The sequence below is a fragment of the Agelaius phoeniceus genome, chromosome 3 (assembly GCF_051311805.1).
Source record: "Agelaius phoeniceus isolate bAgePho1 chromosome 3, bAgePho1.hap1, whole genome shotgun sequence".
Lineage (NCBI taxonomy): Eukaryota > Metazoa > Chordata > Aves > Passeriformes > Icteridae > Agelaius > Agelaius phoeniceus.
The window spans coordinates 59,826,059-59,840,751 of NC_135267.1; the positions used below are offsets into that span (position 1 = coordinate 59,826,059).

The 14,693-nt window shown below is 36.2% G+C and overlaps 1 protein-coding gene across 1 annotated transcript in view; it reads left to right on the top strand.

The window, feature by feature from the left end:
• ESR1 (estrogen receptor 1) overlaps positions 1-14,693 on the top strand; it is a 108,594-nt gene that overhangs the window by 80,336 nt on the left and 13,565 nt on the right. The window contains 1 exon segment of the mRNA XM_077175397.1: positions 3,721-3,859. Within this exon segment, the coding sequence (XP_077031512.1) occupies positions 3,721-3,859 (139 nt within the window).

A 14,693-nucleotide genomic window follows, 5' to 3' on the forward strand; every position in this document is an offset into this window, starting at 1 on the left:
TTGTTCCTTACTGCAATCAAACAACTTTGAGCATAAACTACTTTTCTCAAGAGTGTATGCTTTACCAAATAATATTTCCAGTAGTCCTTGTGTTGCCCAGACTCCCAGGTTACAAAGATATTTGCTTATTTGTTTTGTAAATAGTTACTGTATTCCTTTTTTTTTTAAGATGGTGGGATCATACAATTTTGGATTGCCAAATCTAATGTCATGCTTGCCAAAGCAGGGCTGTTTATAGCTTTTCCTCCATGGACCCACTCCTGCTATGGAGTGTAGCACTCATGCTGCAGCACATATTGCTGCTTTATACTAGAAAGGAAAATAACTTAATTTGAACATTACAGTTTTGCATTCTCCAGAGAAGTTTATTTGCCCCTTACTCCTAGCAGAATACACTAAAGATCGTTCTAGCTTTTCAGAAATTCAGATTTCCATATTCCTACAAGAATTTCTGCTACATTTATAATGTTTGTTGTTGGCAATCACTCAGAAATGCTGTTAACTTATCTGTATTTGAAAAAAAGAGGAACGTTCTAGGCATGGCTTTTGTCCTCTAAGCATCTTTCTCCTGCCAAACATATGATACATGTCAGATAGGATGGACTAGTGGCAATCTAGGTTACTGATGTTGATTGGTATAAGATCATTAGTCATTCTGGCATATGGAGTGAGATGTAGGTTACATCCAAACTGCATCCAAATTAGTTAATTTATCAACAATGAAGTGAATGTCTGTCTTCTTCCTTAAAGCACAGTAATAAAAAATTTAGAATTAAAAAATACTGTCTGAATTATTTTCAAAACTCTCCAGCATTAAAAGAGTACTGAAATTTGAGAATTATGTGCACATCTACACATAATGTCAGCAACACTAAAGTGCAACATGCTCTACATGATTGACTGACTAATGATTTAGTCATCATTTAATTTAAACTTCTGTTACACTATTCTGAATTAACTTTCTTGAACAAGAGTATGTCTTAAAAGAATTATTAGATCTTAGTTAATGTTTCAAATGAAAGCAAATCCAAGGAAATTTAATGTGATGCTTAGGTAATAACTACTTTTGTTGCTAACAATGCCCCCTAATTTGCAGTCTGACTTGAAGCCAATCTAGCTGCCAGCATGGGCTTCTCTCTGTTATGCCATTACCTTCTGTAATGCTATTCTCTTTTTCTTTGGATCTTTATCCATTGCAGTCCTTCAACCCCTCTAGACTATTTAGCTTCACAAAGAGTAACTAAATTCCTCTGACTCTTCACCAGAGGGCATATTTTTCAATGCCTTATTCATTTTGATCTTTCTCTACCTTTCTGTCTAACCTCTCATCCCACTTGCAGGATGGTTATCAGATTCAGGTAACACCGAGATAATTCAACTTTCTTCTGCTCTCAGACTTTTTATAAAGTTCATTGTCTTCGTTAGATGTTTCCTAAATGCCAACAGGATGTCTGAACTATTACTTCTGTTTTTTCCATGTCATCATTAAAAATTGTTTGTGGTAAAGAAGTAAATTGTATGTCCTTCCTTTAGAAATACTTCAGTTCAGTTCATATCCTTTTGCCATACTGAAATATGAAATTTAAAATATTTTCATTCAGTGAATGTGGTTCATGGTTTTACAGTATTAGTTATCTTACAGAACTTTGTTTCATCAAATCTGTTATTTTATAGAATTTTATTTTATATGGTTTGGGTTGAAAGGGACCTTAGAGATGACCCAGTTCCATCCAACCCCCCTGCCATGGGCAGGGACACCTTCCATTAGACCAGGTTGTTCAAAATCCCCTCCATCCTGGCATTGAACACTTCCAGGGATGGGGATCCACAGCTTCTCTGGGCGGGACATTCATTTTTACCAACTAAACAAACTAGCTAGTTTTATCAACAACAAGATAATAAATTTAAAATGTCACCTAAAAAGCCATCAAGGCAATTATTATGTAGTGTCATTTTAAGGCAATACTTAATAGGAAACCTGGTATTTATTATTTGTTCCCCATATAAAGACATTTTCTTTCTGCCAGTTTTGTGCTTGAGTGCTGTAACCAATGCTTTGTAGTTAAGAATGTTGCTCTTTTAAGTTTCAGCTCTATTGTTCAGGCTACTTGGTGACTCAGACAAGTGCCATTTCATCAGTCTTTGAAGTCTGGAAATAATTTTTTGTACTTGGTAATAAAGGAAAAATACAGGAAAAAGCAATTATTTATTTCCTCTATTGTTACCACACCCATAAAAACAGCAGGTATTGCAACTGCCTAAATTCACTTCTAATGATCAATAGGTGGGTTTTATTTCAAACGTGTCAGAGCTGTTTCCTTCTATTGGATGATTTCTTACCAATAGATTAATTGGCTCTCTCAGATATTTTCATTAAATATAATTATATGAAAAACTGTTTTACCAGATGTAACAGTATTTTCTAGGTTATTGTGAACTGCATTTTGTTTATTCTCTACCTCTCTCTTATTTGAAAAACATATTTCTTGGCACATCATTTGACTTTTAAAATATATGCCTTTTTTCTTCCTTTTTCTCAAGATAATATTCAAGTGTATGTCAGGTATATTCCTCAAAATTGACTCAGTATATACCTTCAGAAAGAGCACACACAGAAGGAAAATCCCTGCTATTTTAGGGCTGGTAAGGCAGTTTACCATGTATTCTGTATTCTGAAGATCAGTATAAATCATTACAATTGCCCCAAAAAATAATGACAAGGTTCAGTAATGTTTTTCACTTGTAACACTGAGTAAAAGATAAATAAGACCTATTTTAAGGCAACTTCTGCACATTTTATTTTAGGAAGTTCATTTTAATTTCAAGGAATAACTTACGCAAGATCTAATAAATCGTATTATGCAATACGTATTATTCTCCACTTCTGTTATATTTCTGGATTGAAAAAAACATTCATGAAGAATGAGAATTCAAAAGAGACTATAATTCAATCTCTTGCATGAAATGAACACAGGGAGGACCACTGTGATTATGGTTACATGTGTACCTTCACATTATTCTTTCTTTTTAGTTTCTTGTAGTATGGTTATAAGCCATTTCTTGTTTGCATTCATTGTTTCTAAACAATGTTTAAATACAAAGTACTCACTTCCTCCATGTTCTGTAGTCCACTAGGAATATAAACAGGTGTTTCATCAGTGAATTCTGACCACAAATATCAGCATCTGCTCCATAGTTTGTTTGATGCTCTTTGGTCCCTCTTCCACACACGTATCACACTTTCAGCAGAGTGAATTGTCATGAGTCTGTGAAATAGCGTTCCACCAAGAGAATTGGTCTAGGGTTAGCTGATTAGAGCTGTCACTTCATTTTATAGCAGGCATTTTTCCATTTTGCCTCATGCCCCAGGCAGCGTGGTGCTGGAGCAGACAGATGCCCCTTTTTCTGCAGCATGTACCTGGATTCCCATGCCCATGGCAACAGGTTTGGGTATGGAGATGCTGTCCAGGCTCTTGCCCTGATTTCTGGGAAGAGTACAGCCAGCACAAAAACAGTAGGCTAGAAAGTTCTGACTGTTCTGACTAAAACTGGGAACCCTGGTGCACAAAACTCATCCCAAAATATGAAGAGAACAAATGTCAGTTCTATTGCTCTTTTTGGTTATCCAGCTCTAAAGCACTTTTTAAACTAATTCTCTGAATAATGTTATTCCACTTACAAAACTGGAGTGTTTTTACTGTCTCCTGTTTATTCTTTCAGGATTTGTGGATTTAACACTCCATGATCAGGTCCATCTACTGGAATGTGCCTGGTTAGAGATACTGATGATCGGCTTAGTCTGGCGCTCCATGGAACACCCAGGAAAGCTTTTGTTTGCACCTAACCTGTTACTGGACAGGTCAGTCTGCATGTTGCGTTGAATTATTTAAGTTAATTTATTTCTGCTGCAATCAGATTAATTTTTAGCATGATATCATCTCACCAATACTACAATTTGACTGTACATCATATGTCAAGCAGGCTTATGGTAGGTGAGACTGGAAAACCAATGCTCAGGAATGTGATACTGGTCATTTATTAGACAAGTAACACACCTGAGATTCATCTGCTGCTTGAAGTACTTTCTTTCAAAGGCAGCAGTATATTTATCTTATAATCTGTACTGTTTGTTGCAGAAGTAACTGAAATGAAAAACTGAACACTTCATTTAGTTCAGATAGTTATTTTTGTTTATTTAAAATCCACATAGCTTTTCTTAGAATGATTTTTTCCAAGCAGCCAAACAACAATTTGGAAGAAAATCCTCATAGAATCTCAAGTGTAGTTTTATTTATTTATAGAGAATATATTAAGTTTGGGGGTTTTTTTCCTCATGAAAACTGGAGACAAATATGTCAAACATATACTTGCTCCCTTCACTAAGCTTTTTTTTTTTTAGCCAGTCTTGCTAATATGCTAAGTATTTCTGAGAGAAAAAATATTCATCTGTACTCTATGGCAATATCCTGGATTTTAGCTGGCAGGCTTCATGTTAAAAGCAAGAAGACTGATAATTTAAAATATATTTTGTACTATCTTAATGTAAATTTAAGCTCTCTTTTCCTAGTTATGTGAAAAGTTTCATGAAAAATCTCAATTAAATTTTCAGACAAAATTTCTAAGGATAGAGTAATCTTAGCTATTGGTGATCCTTTTAGTTGAAGACTACTGCCCACACAGCAGAGCTGGCAGGGGAGAGGTGCTGTGCACAGAGGTCACTTCAGGGCAGACTTTGGCATCTAGGCCTAAACTGGAAGTGGCAGAAGAACCAAGCTGAGATGGAGTATACAGAGCAGCAGCTAAGAGCTGGGCAAGCTCCTGGCCTCACCAGGTAGCTGCCAAGGCAGAGGGGTGGCAATAGAATGTCAAGGGGAGTGCCCTCAGCTACTGCAGCTACCAGGTGTGTAAATTAATCAAAATTCTCATTAGCAGAAAAATGTCTTACGATCAGCTTGCTCTGTTGACTGAGTTGGGTACTGAGGGTGGGGTACTGAGTTTCCATGGTTGCATTCATGCAGTGTTAATCCTTTGATTCCCTGACCTCTATTTGCACACCCCCCCCCAGGACTTACTTTTAGCATTTTAGTAAAATACAAATGATAACACCTAACAGGATAAAACATAATATTTCCCAGTAATAGAGAAATGTTTATTGCCTTAGGAAAAACCCTATTTCACTTGTGTAAGCACAAAGATCTGTGAGCTGTGGAACTAGATAAGTATAAAATACATTCTCATTTTACGTACAGAAAATATATGCTTGTCTAAATGTAAGTATAGTCTTCAGAAAAAGCTGCAACAGTTTTGAAATAATTTTGAAATTTTGGTCTTCAACTTAAAATCCACATGCTCTCACTAAAATGGAGTTTGAGCACTTGATTCACACTAAAGAAAACCATTGCATGCAACTAGAACCACTTCAGTGCTCTTTGTTTTCTAAGTTTCAATTGAGACTGTAAAAATGTAGATCTATTACATCTTCTAATTTTCAAATAATAAGATGCATGTTTCTAAGTAATCATATACTTGCCTCACTCCATTTGGTAGGGATATTTGCAGAAAGTAAAATAAGAAATTACTTGACTCTGGTAAGCAGTGATATGCTAATCAGTTAAATAACTCTTAATTTTCTTCTTAATTATTACTAAAAATATTTTGATGTGTTAATTTGATTTGGGCAAATTGGCTTTTAAGAATGTTATAGAGAAAAAATCTGTTGTTTGTCAGGTTTCAAAGGGCAAGACAGACACTGATTCAAAGCCTGTTTCTCTCAATGAAGTCCTTCCACTGCATCAAATAGTCATAGAAACATAAAATGGTTTGGGTTGGAAGGGACCTTAAAGATCATGAGTGCCAACCCCCCTTCCATGGGCAGGGACACCTTTCACTTGAGCACATTTCTCAGAATCCCATCCAACCCTTCTATATTTAGTGAAAACTTCTATTGTTAATACAGAGTTTTACCACACTGTCTATGCCTCTAGATCTCTGTGGTCATTCTGTTGCAGACATCCTGTCTGATTTGAGCACTCCTTTCATTTTAGCATTCAGGCTTATCCTGATTCTAACAGATTCTTTCTGTCAAGGGTCTTTGATATAGGTAGTCATTTGTATACATCTGTTCCTAAAGCTTAGGTCACACCAAATTTTATTATACAACTTTTCTTGCCCTTTGGCTAGATAAATACAGTCTTGTCTTGTTAAAATCTATCTGAAATGTCATAAAAATAACCTTTCAGCTTTGCTGTTTTTTGAAAAAGATGTGATCTTTCTTCTCCCAACTCACTCCTCCTACTTGGGTCATATTAGACATATGCTTGTCTTGTCTCTGAAGATCTTTTGGAAACTGTCTTTTCTAATTCTGTGCGAGTCAACCAGTTACATTTTTAAATAAATACTTCTTCAACTTTCCTTTGCGACAATTCACACTTGGAAGACTTCTTGAAAAAAATCTGTAAAGCAGACCCTAGTTAATAATTCTATGTTGCTTTTTAAAATTTTTCTTTGCCTGTAAGAAAATAATTACATAACAATTAAGTTGACAGGATGTGTAGACTTCTGTCTTCTGTATGGATGAATATAATTGCATTATCTCTTTTTCTTCCCAGTCTGCATTGTAATTAGACAGTGCATTTTGTGAGATAAAGCATCCTTTCTTATTCTGTTAATGCATTACCCAAATACTCAAGTCTTGGTTCAGAATTTTAACAGTCTGCCAGTTATGTAGGACTAGTAGACTTTCACAGTGTACAACTACTGCTATTAAAATGCTCAAATGACAATAATTATAGATTAGAAAAACAGGCTCAATCAGGAAATACAATGGCAAACTCACAGTGTTTGCAATTAATGTAGAGTACTTACTGAAATAAAATAATAAATTCAAGATTTTATATTCTGTTTTTGAAAATTAGTATATTGTATAAGGCAAATTTAGAAGTAAAGGCTTAGGTTTCTAGTAGGACAAACCAGATGTTTCCTGTCTGGAGGGTACCCAAGAAACTAGGCCTTAAAAATGTCATTAGACCAATGTTGGAATTTGTCAGGCCTGACAGTAGACTGTTTATAATTTTGAAGAAAATGTAATGTTTCTTCAGGAATAGGAAAGTAATATTTTACTTTATTTTGAAAGGCTTTGTTGCATTCAGATATCATGCTGATCCCAGGTTACTCAGAGGCTTGAAACGTAATTAAAGAAACTCATGATAGAAATAGCTGGATTTCTGAATCTCACTTGAAACATTCTCAGTTTCAGCAAAATGGGAAATGCAGTGCTGCATGTTAAAAAGGAAGCCTGGTGACCACAGTAAAGAAGCTGATGGGATGCCATCTAAAGAAGAGAATTGGCTGAAATTGAATGAAAATGACATAGTGATAAAGAGTCACTGTGCATTTTGTAAAAGGAAGCCACAAATACCTTGAAGTCCTTTAAGAAATTAAAATGCAAGGAGATGACGGACATCTTGTTGAATTTCCAAAAAGTATTAAACAAGTTCCAAATTTTATGTAGACAAATGTGATGGAATGTATATAGGAGAATAACAATTCTGATCTTCCTAAACAGCATTCTGAGTTGGTCTTTCCATCTCATTGTTACCAGCAATTAATTCTATAGAACCAGCAGTTCTTTGCTTGTCAGTATTCAGAGACTGCAGCTTTCCTTCCCCCAGAGAATGTTTACAACAGGAATAGTACAGAATAATAATATTATTCTGCATTAGTCCTGTTGTAAACATGAAATAATACAGATCATTGTCATTCCTCTGTTTAATTCTGTGCTTCATCTGTGCTTAGAAAACTGTGCCTTTCTGATTTTCTTTGTCTTGACAGTAATATTGAAAGAATTGGAGAGGTACCTGGAGGTGTTGTACAGACAATTAAATAGAGATACAAGCTTTGCTACAAAGACTAACTAAATGGACTGACTTCTCTGCCTGTGATACTCATTAGAAGAATGGGAACAAAATAAAGATGATAGGATTTGTATAAAGTCATGAGCACATTGAGAAGATGTGTGGCAATCCACAAGTTATTATCTCTTCCAGCCCAGCACTAGAGGTAGTCACTTGAAACCAGCAGATCCAAATGCCTGTGTGCTTCGCTCACAGCTAAATATACCTTTGGTATAAGACATTATGGCTGTCTTCATGGTATTTTCTACTGTTATTTTCTTATCATGGTTGTAAAAAATCTCTCGTAGCAAAAAAATCTGTCTAGGGACTTACAAAATTTCAGTTCAATACAGTCAGTATTTTGGTGTTTCTGTCAGGTTTTTTGCTTCTTTTTATGGAGAAAGCTAATCTGTTTTTCAGGGTTCATTTTAATCTGGAAACTTACTTCCGCTTTCAGTGCTTGATGGAGATTTTTATTCTCTCTAAATAGAAGAATTTATCTTTTACTGACTTTTGTATTGAGCAATGGCAGGAGACTGTGGATCTCTCTAAACTGCAACTAACACAAATAGCAAAAAAACTTTACAGCATTCACTGTGTGACAGGGTGGCTGATCAATTTACTGCTTTCATGGCTCTTTTTCTGAACTTTTCTCGCTATATCTGAAAAGAATCTTTTACATTCTTTATGTAAATATTTTGGTAGAGATAAAATTAGATACAATAGAAGAGCATCAAGATGAAATCTGAGTATGTTTTTCTAGTCTCTCAACTTGTAAAATGTTCCAAATGTCTGAGGACACCACACTTGTCTGTCACTTGAGTAAATGCATGACATTTCATGTGAAATTGTGGATGCATTAGTTACCATTGATTTATTAGAAAAATTGAAGCAAAGTGATCCCAAGTGTTTGATTCAGAATGCTTCCTTAGTGACTTTCTGCTTGTATTTATTTCAAAAGGGAAAAGTCCATAGGAAACAAGTGTATCCTGATTTGCCCTTCAAAATGGATTGGAAAAGCAATTGTACATTTACTTTTCATCACATCTTTAATAGCAACAGATTCCATCCAGAAAACCCAGCTCAAAAAATCATCTTGTCATTAGGCACTTGCTTGATAGAGCTGAATGTATTGACTTGTAGACAGTTAAGGAATCTCTTGAAATAATTAAGTTTCTCTTTCATCTTTCACTGTATGGTTGAATTTTGAGATGTGTTGTTATACTGCAGACCCTGCAGAATAAAAAAAAAAAAATGATACTATTACAAAAAACAAAATTATAAACTTAAAAGAATGAAAAATTATTGTCTCTTTATTGTGAATCAGTTTTTACTGTCTTTTTGGGCAAAATTCAAAGACTACCCAATTCTGTAACTCAAACAACTTAAATGTAAAATACATTTAAGTAAGGACAATCTTCCAGAGTCTGGAGAAGTGCTGGGTAATGCTCAAAGTGATGAATTCTAAAAAAAAGATAAAAAAAGGAAGCTCCCTCTCATTATGATCTCCACATATTCACAGTTTTCAGCTGATAGATTCCCTGGGGGACTTGTAGGCACAGAAAAGAAGTTTTTAAAGAAAATGAAATAATTCTGGGTTCAAGATAGTCCCTACACAAATTATGAGATTACTTGTTCATCTAGTAACCCTGACCTTGGGAGCTCAGGCCCCAGTTCTAGGTCATATTGTACTGTGATGCTGTTAATTCCAAAATCAAACTTTCTTTGCATTTCTGATATGGAGAGAATTTTGAAATGTTTTTTGGCTTTATGGTGACTCAGACTGACTATAAATTAAACTGAAAAAGACCCTCCTGTAAATCAGAATAACTTTTCTTTGACCAATTTTTTATTTTAGCTTTATTATTCCCAAATGGAGAGCCTTCATAATAATTTTCTAATCTAAATGTCTTAAATGTGACCAAAGAATAATTAGTTTTCTTAGAACTATCATAGCAGCGTTTTGGGAATTTTTCCTACCTGGCATATTTGTAGACCCATTTCACATTATATTTTACAAAGAGAAAAATCTTTTAAAGGTACTTAGTAGCTAATTGTCTCTGTGTTTCAGACCTGATTAACCACTGCTCAAATGTGCAGAGCACTACTCTTACCCTATTTGCCTAGCTGGATGATCCTCTGGTCATCTAGTCAGGGAAGACACTTGGTTGGCCACCTGGCTCTGAGGGCAGGTGATCAAACCTGTGGGAGCCCATGTGGTCCATTCCATGGGAGCTGCTGAGGAGAAAGGGCTTGAGGCAGAATGGGCAGATCCTGCAGGCCAACAACTGGTTGCACAGCTGATATCGATGGCATGGATTCAACTTCCTCATCATGGAACCTGCTGTGAGAATCAAGAATGTCAAGGAAGAGATGAGATACATGCTGTAAAGTGGGGCAAAATCATGATTTCCACAGACTGGCCAACATGGTGAAGGAGCTTTAAACCAGGATGATGTGGACAGTAAAGACATAATAACAAAACCTATTAGTAGGAAACCTCCATAAGTATGTGAATGCAGATAAATACAGAATTGCCTCCAGAACACCATGGTGGAGGAAACTCCATAAACTTTCTGAGAATTCAGCACAACTAGGTGCCCTCTGAGCCAGCAGACTGCCCTCCCTGACTGCCTTAGGAAAAGCTTTAACAGCATCTAGAAGTAGGTGATGCTCTCTCACTGCTCAGACATGCTGTGGCCTATCTGGAGTGCTGTGTCCAGTTCTGAGTTACCCTACCCAAGACAGACATGTACATACTGGACTGAGGCCAGTGACAGGCCTCAAAGAGTGGACTGGAACAACTTTCATAACAAGGAGAATCTGAGAAGACTCAGGTCTGATAAATATGTGATGGAGAGGGGAAGTAAAGAAGGCAGTGGAAGATTCTTCTCAGTGACAGGACAAGAGGTTTTGGAGTCTCAGTCCTTGGAGATAGTGAAAACCCAGCAATATATAGGCTTGACCAGGGCCAGTGAACTAGATTATTTCCAGATAATTCATGCAACATCAGCAGCTCTGGTAATCTGTGACTAACTCTAGGTGAAAATAACTTCAAAATGGATATTTTTTTTCTTTTTTATTGATAAATGTGCTACTTCATATTTATTGCATATATTTTGCAATGATGACTTTTAAATATTGGACTAATTTTATAAATTTTGAATATGCTTTAGCCAGCAATTGACCCAAATCTTTGTTCTTAAGCTGATATTGAATAAGAAACAATGGACTCTTAACAGCACGCTCTGGAAGAATAGGCTATAATACCAGCCATTGACTGTAGTCTGTGAAGTTCCCCAGGGTGTGTTAATTGAAAACCAGTATTCAGGGAGAAATGGGATGAGCAAAAGATGTTACTACCTCTGAAGGCTTATGAACAAGTCAATTAAAAAATCCCCTAATCCCCAAACCAAAAACCACATGGAAAACAACAAAACTGAACTATAGAACAAGACCTGCATATAATTAATTTGTCCCTTTCCATAGCTCACACCTTCATGATCACCTACCAGTTATTGTTTGATTTGTGTGAAGGTGCAAGCTAGCTTGATGTGATCAAAACAACATTTTTTCCAAAGCAAAATGATATCTAACCTCCTGGATAATGACAGAATAATAAGCATTTCTCTTTATCAGCAGGATTCACATCTGACACTTTGATTTAGTTTACACTTGGTAGTTTCTGCTTTCCTCTTTGATTCCTGTTCTTTTCAGATTGTTTTTTGTTCTAGAGCTTTGGGGTTATTTCTTGAAAAGTAGATATTAATTTTTAATCTAATTACTTTTTTTTAATTTTAATTTTTTAATTTTTTTTTCTGCTTACTTTTCCCCAAACTTTTTCCACAATCCCTTGGTGTTACTGATTAAATGCAGGATGGCCTGAAGTAAAATTTCTCTGCTGATAACAATTTTCTCATCTTTTAATGACTGATAAGGCACAGCATTGAGAAAAGGTGGAATCCTCTGTTAGTTAAATAGCCCTGTAATACCTGTCTGGCAGTATTTAAGGCATCCAAGTAGATGTTCTTGATTTGGTCTTAAATCCTTGCAGATGGAACTTTCCTGACATCCCACCTCCTTAAGCTGTTTTAGTGCATTGCTTCACATAGGAGTAGAAAGCTTCTACCAACGTCTATTAATAGAACTAGTTTGTATAGAATACATTAATGTATATAAAGATCCTCTCTTGTTTGGAAGTCTGTGCACAGACTTACTGTTCTCCTGTGTCAGAGCATGGGCATTTGAGTTAAATCTGTGAATGCCCTCCTTTCTAACTGGGAATGTGAATGTTATCCTTGCAGTTTTCCTCTCCCCTGTTTCCTAACCTGCCTTTAGGCTTATGACACATCGAAGCCTTATTTAGAGGCTTCATCATGAAGTTACTAGGTCTACTTTTGAAGCTGATATTCCCTGTCCTGGCCTTGTACATCCCATCTGTTCTTGGCAGTCCCTTTTCATCAAGTGAAGTACCATGGTAGAAGAAGACAGAGAGATAAGAGAGTCAGACTTTGTTTTGGTGGTGCATCTGTCTTTAGCATTTCCCTTTGAATTAAAAGTTTGATGAGAACATCCATTGAATCCTTGAGTCCCTGTTCCCTTCATCCAAGCACCCTTCATTATTAATTTTTACTTGATCTTGTGTTTCTGTTAAAGGCATTCCTGCTGCCTAGGTTTTTCCCAAGACTTGAATAAAATTTAGATTCTTATTCCTACAATACAGTGGAATAGCCCTGGTACTGATACCACTATCACTGGTAGTGTAGGCATTAGAGGGAGGGAAGCCATTATCCTCCTTTTATGTGGCATTCATTATCTGGAATATCAAATCCAGTTATTACAGGAAATATATTAATAAACATCAGTAAACATAGTGGAGAGCCACCAAGGCCAGACCTCATGCCTTGTGGCTGGAAGAAATGGATTTGTTTGGCCTGGAGGAGAAAGGGCTTTTAAGTCTGCATAACCTACAGTCTACAAGGAGGTTATCAAGGCTCTTTATTAAAATGCCTGATGGGAGATTGAGAAACGGGAGTAATAAAATGAAGCAGAGAAGGTTTTGACTGGATGTAGGGGAGGCAGAAAACATGATGATGAAAGTAATTAAGCTGAGAGAGGTTGTGCAGTCTCCATCCTTGGAGATTTTCAAGACCAGCATTGCATAAAGCCTTGAGTGAACTGACCCCACTTTGAGAGGGAGGCTGGACTAAAGTCATTCTGAATTGCCCTCTGGCCTGGATGCTGCTGTGATTCTATAGACCTACTAAAGTTAATACACACAGTACTTTTTTGCAGCCACTTAAGACCTTTAATTCAAATGATTTAACTTTCCTAAACGTTCCCCAATAGCCAAATTTAAAGGATTCTTCTGAGTGCAGTAAACAAGCTTTTGTTGTCTTCTCTTCAGTAAGATGAGAGTACACAAAGACAACACCAAGATGCTAGGATAAAGATAATTGTTGAATCTATTGCTAATTTGTCCTTCAGGAAAGTTCTCTAGGCTTTCCCAGATAGGCCTCCCTATCAACTGAACACATAACTGTGAAGATGTGATGGTATTATCAGCTTATGTTAGAAAGTTAGAAGGCAATTCAGGAGAACTGGAGATTCCAGTTCCAGATAGTTTCTTGTTGATTCACAAATAAAATAATTGTTGTAGCCTAAAGAATAGTAAAAAATTTAATAGAACCCGATATAGCAAAGATACTTAGCTCCTGCAGTTCCCATTGATGTCAATAGAGTTGGATCTGCTTCCTACCTCTGAAAATAAAGCAGAAATTTCTAGTCCATTCCATGCACTTGTGAATACCTAAGGCTGGGTATATAACTTCACCTAAAGTACATTACCTAAAGAGGTACTCTACTCTGTTTTTGTTTTTTTTTTTCTTCTTCTTATGGAGTAGCCTGGTCTTTCACACACACAGCAGATAGCAAAACAAAAGAGATTAGGAAAAATTTAGAATCTCTTAAATTTACATAATTTTTATTAATCCTGTATCATGCTAGTTCAGTTGATGGGAAAGAGGCGCACATGTTGGTTTAAGCACATGGAATATGTGTTGCTGGATTAGGGGTTTTTGTCCAGAGGTCATACTTGTCAGCCAGAGAATCATGATTGGCATACTGATTATGTAAACTGCAGCCTATTCAACTATTTTTCTAGGAGGTTGGGAATAATTCTTACTTGCTATCAAAATGTCCGTCTCAGCAGGCACCATATGTCATGTTAAATAGTCAGATTTTACAAATAACTTCCTGTTTCTTTTTTTTCCTCTGATGGTAGACATGCAAATTTTGCAATTTGTTCAGACTGTGTAATATTTTGAAAAGCTTTGAATGCTGGCTGCAGTAGTTTTGTGGATTCTAGGAACGAAATAAATATCTCAATCAGGCATGAAAATGTGGGGATTTTTTTAATATGGGTCATTTTTTTTTATCCACAGAAGCTTTTTCTTTCTGCAAAATCCTGAAATACTAAATTCTTAAACAAACTTTTTTTTGGGCATTATTTAAGTATGCAAAACTATTAAAGGATTCTAGTCCTCTGTGCTAAACTCTACAGAGAGGAAATTAATCTTTCTATAGTTGTGGGCAAATATATTGTATCAGAAGCATTGAAACTTGTCCTGATGGCTTGGAAAGTGCAAAGAGGTTTCTCAGTCTGCAATCAGAAGGGAAGATTTCTTCTTTGTCTGAGGCTCTGGTGTTCAGGCATCAGCTAGAGGTTCTCAACAGCACATCTGTGTTCAGACCTGAGGCAGGTATCTCTGTCCGGGCAGGTTTCTTGTGACAGTGAAATTA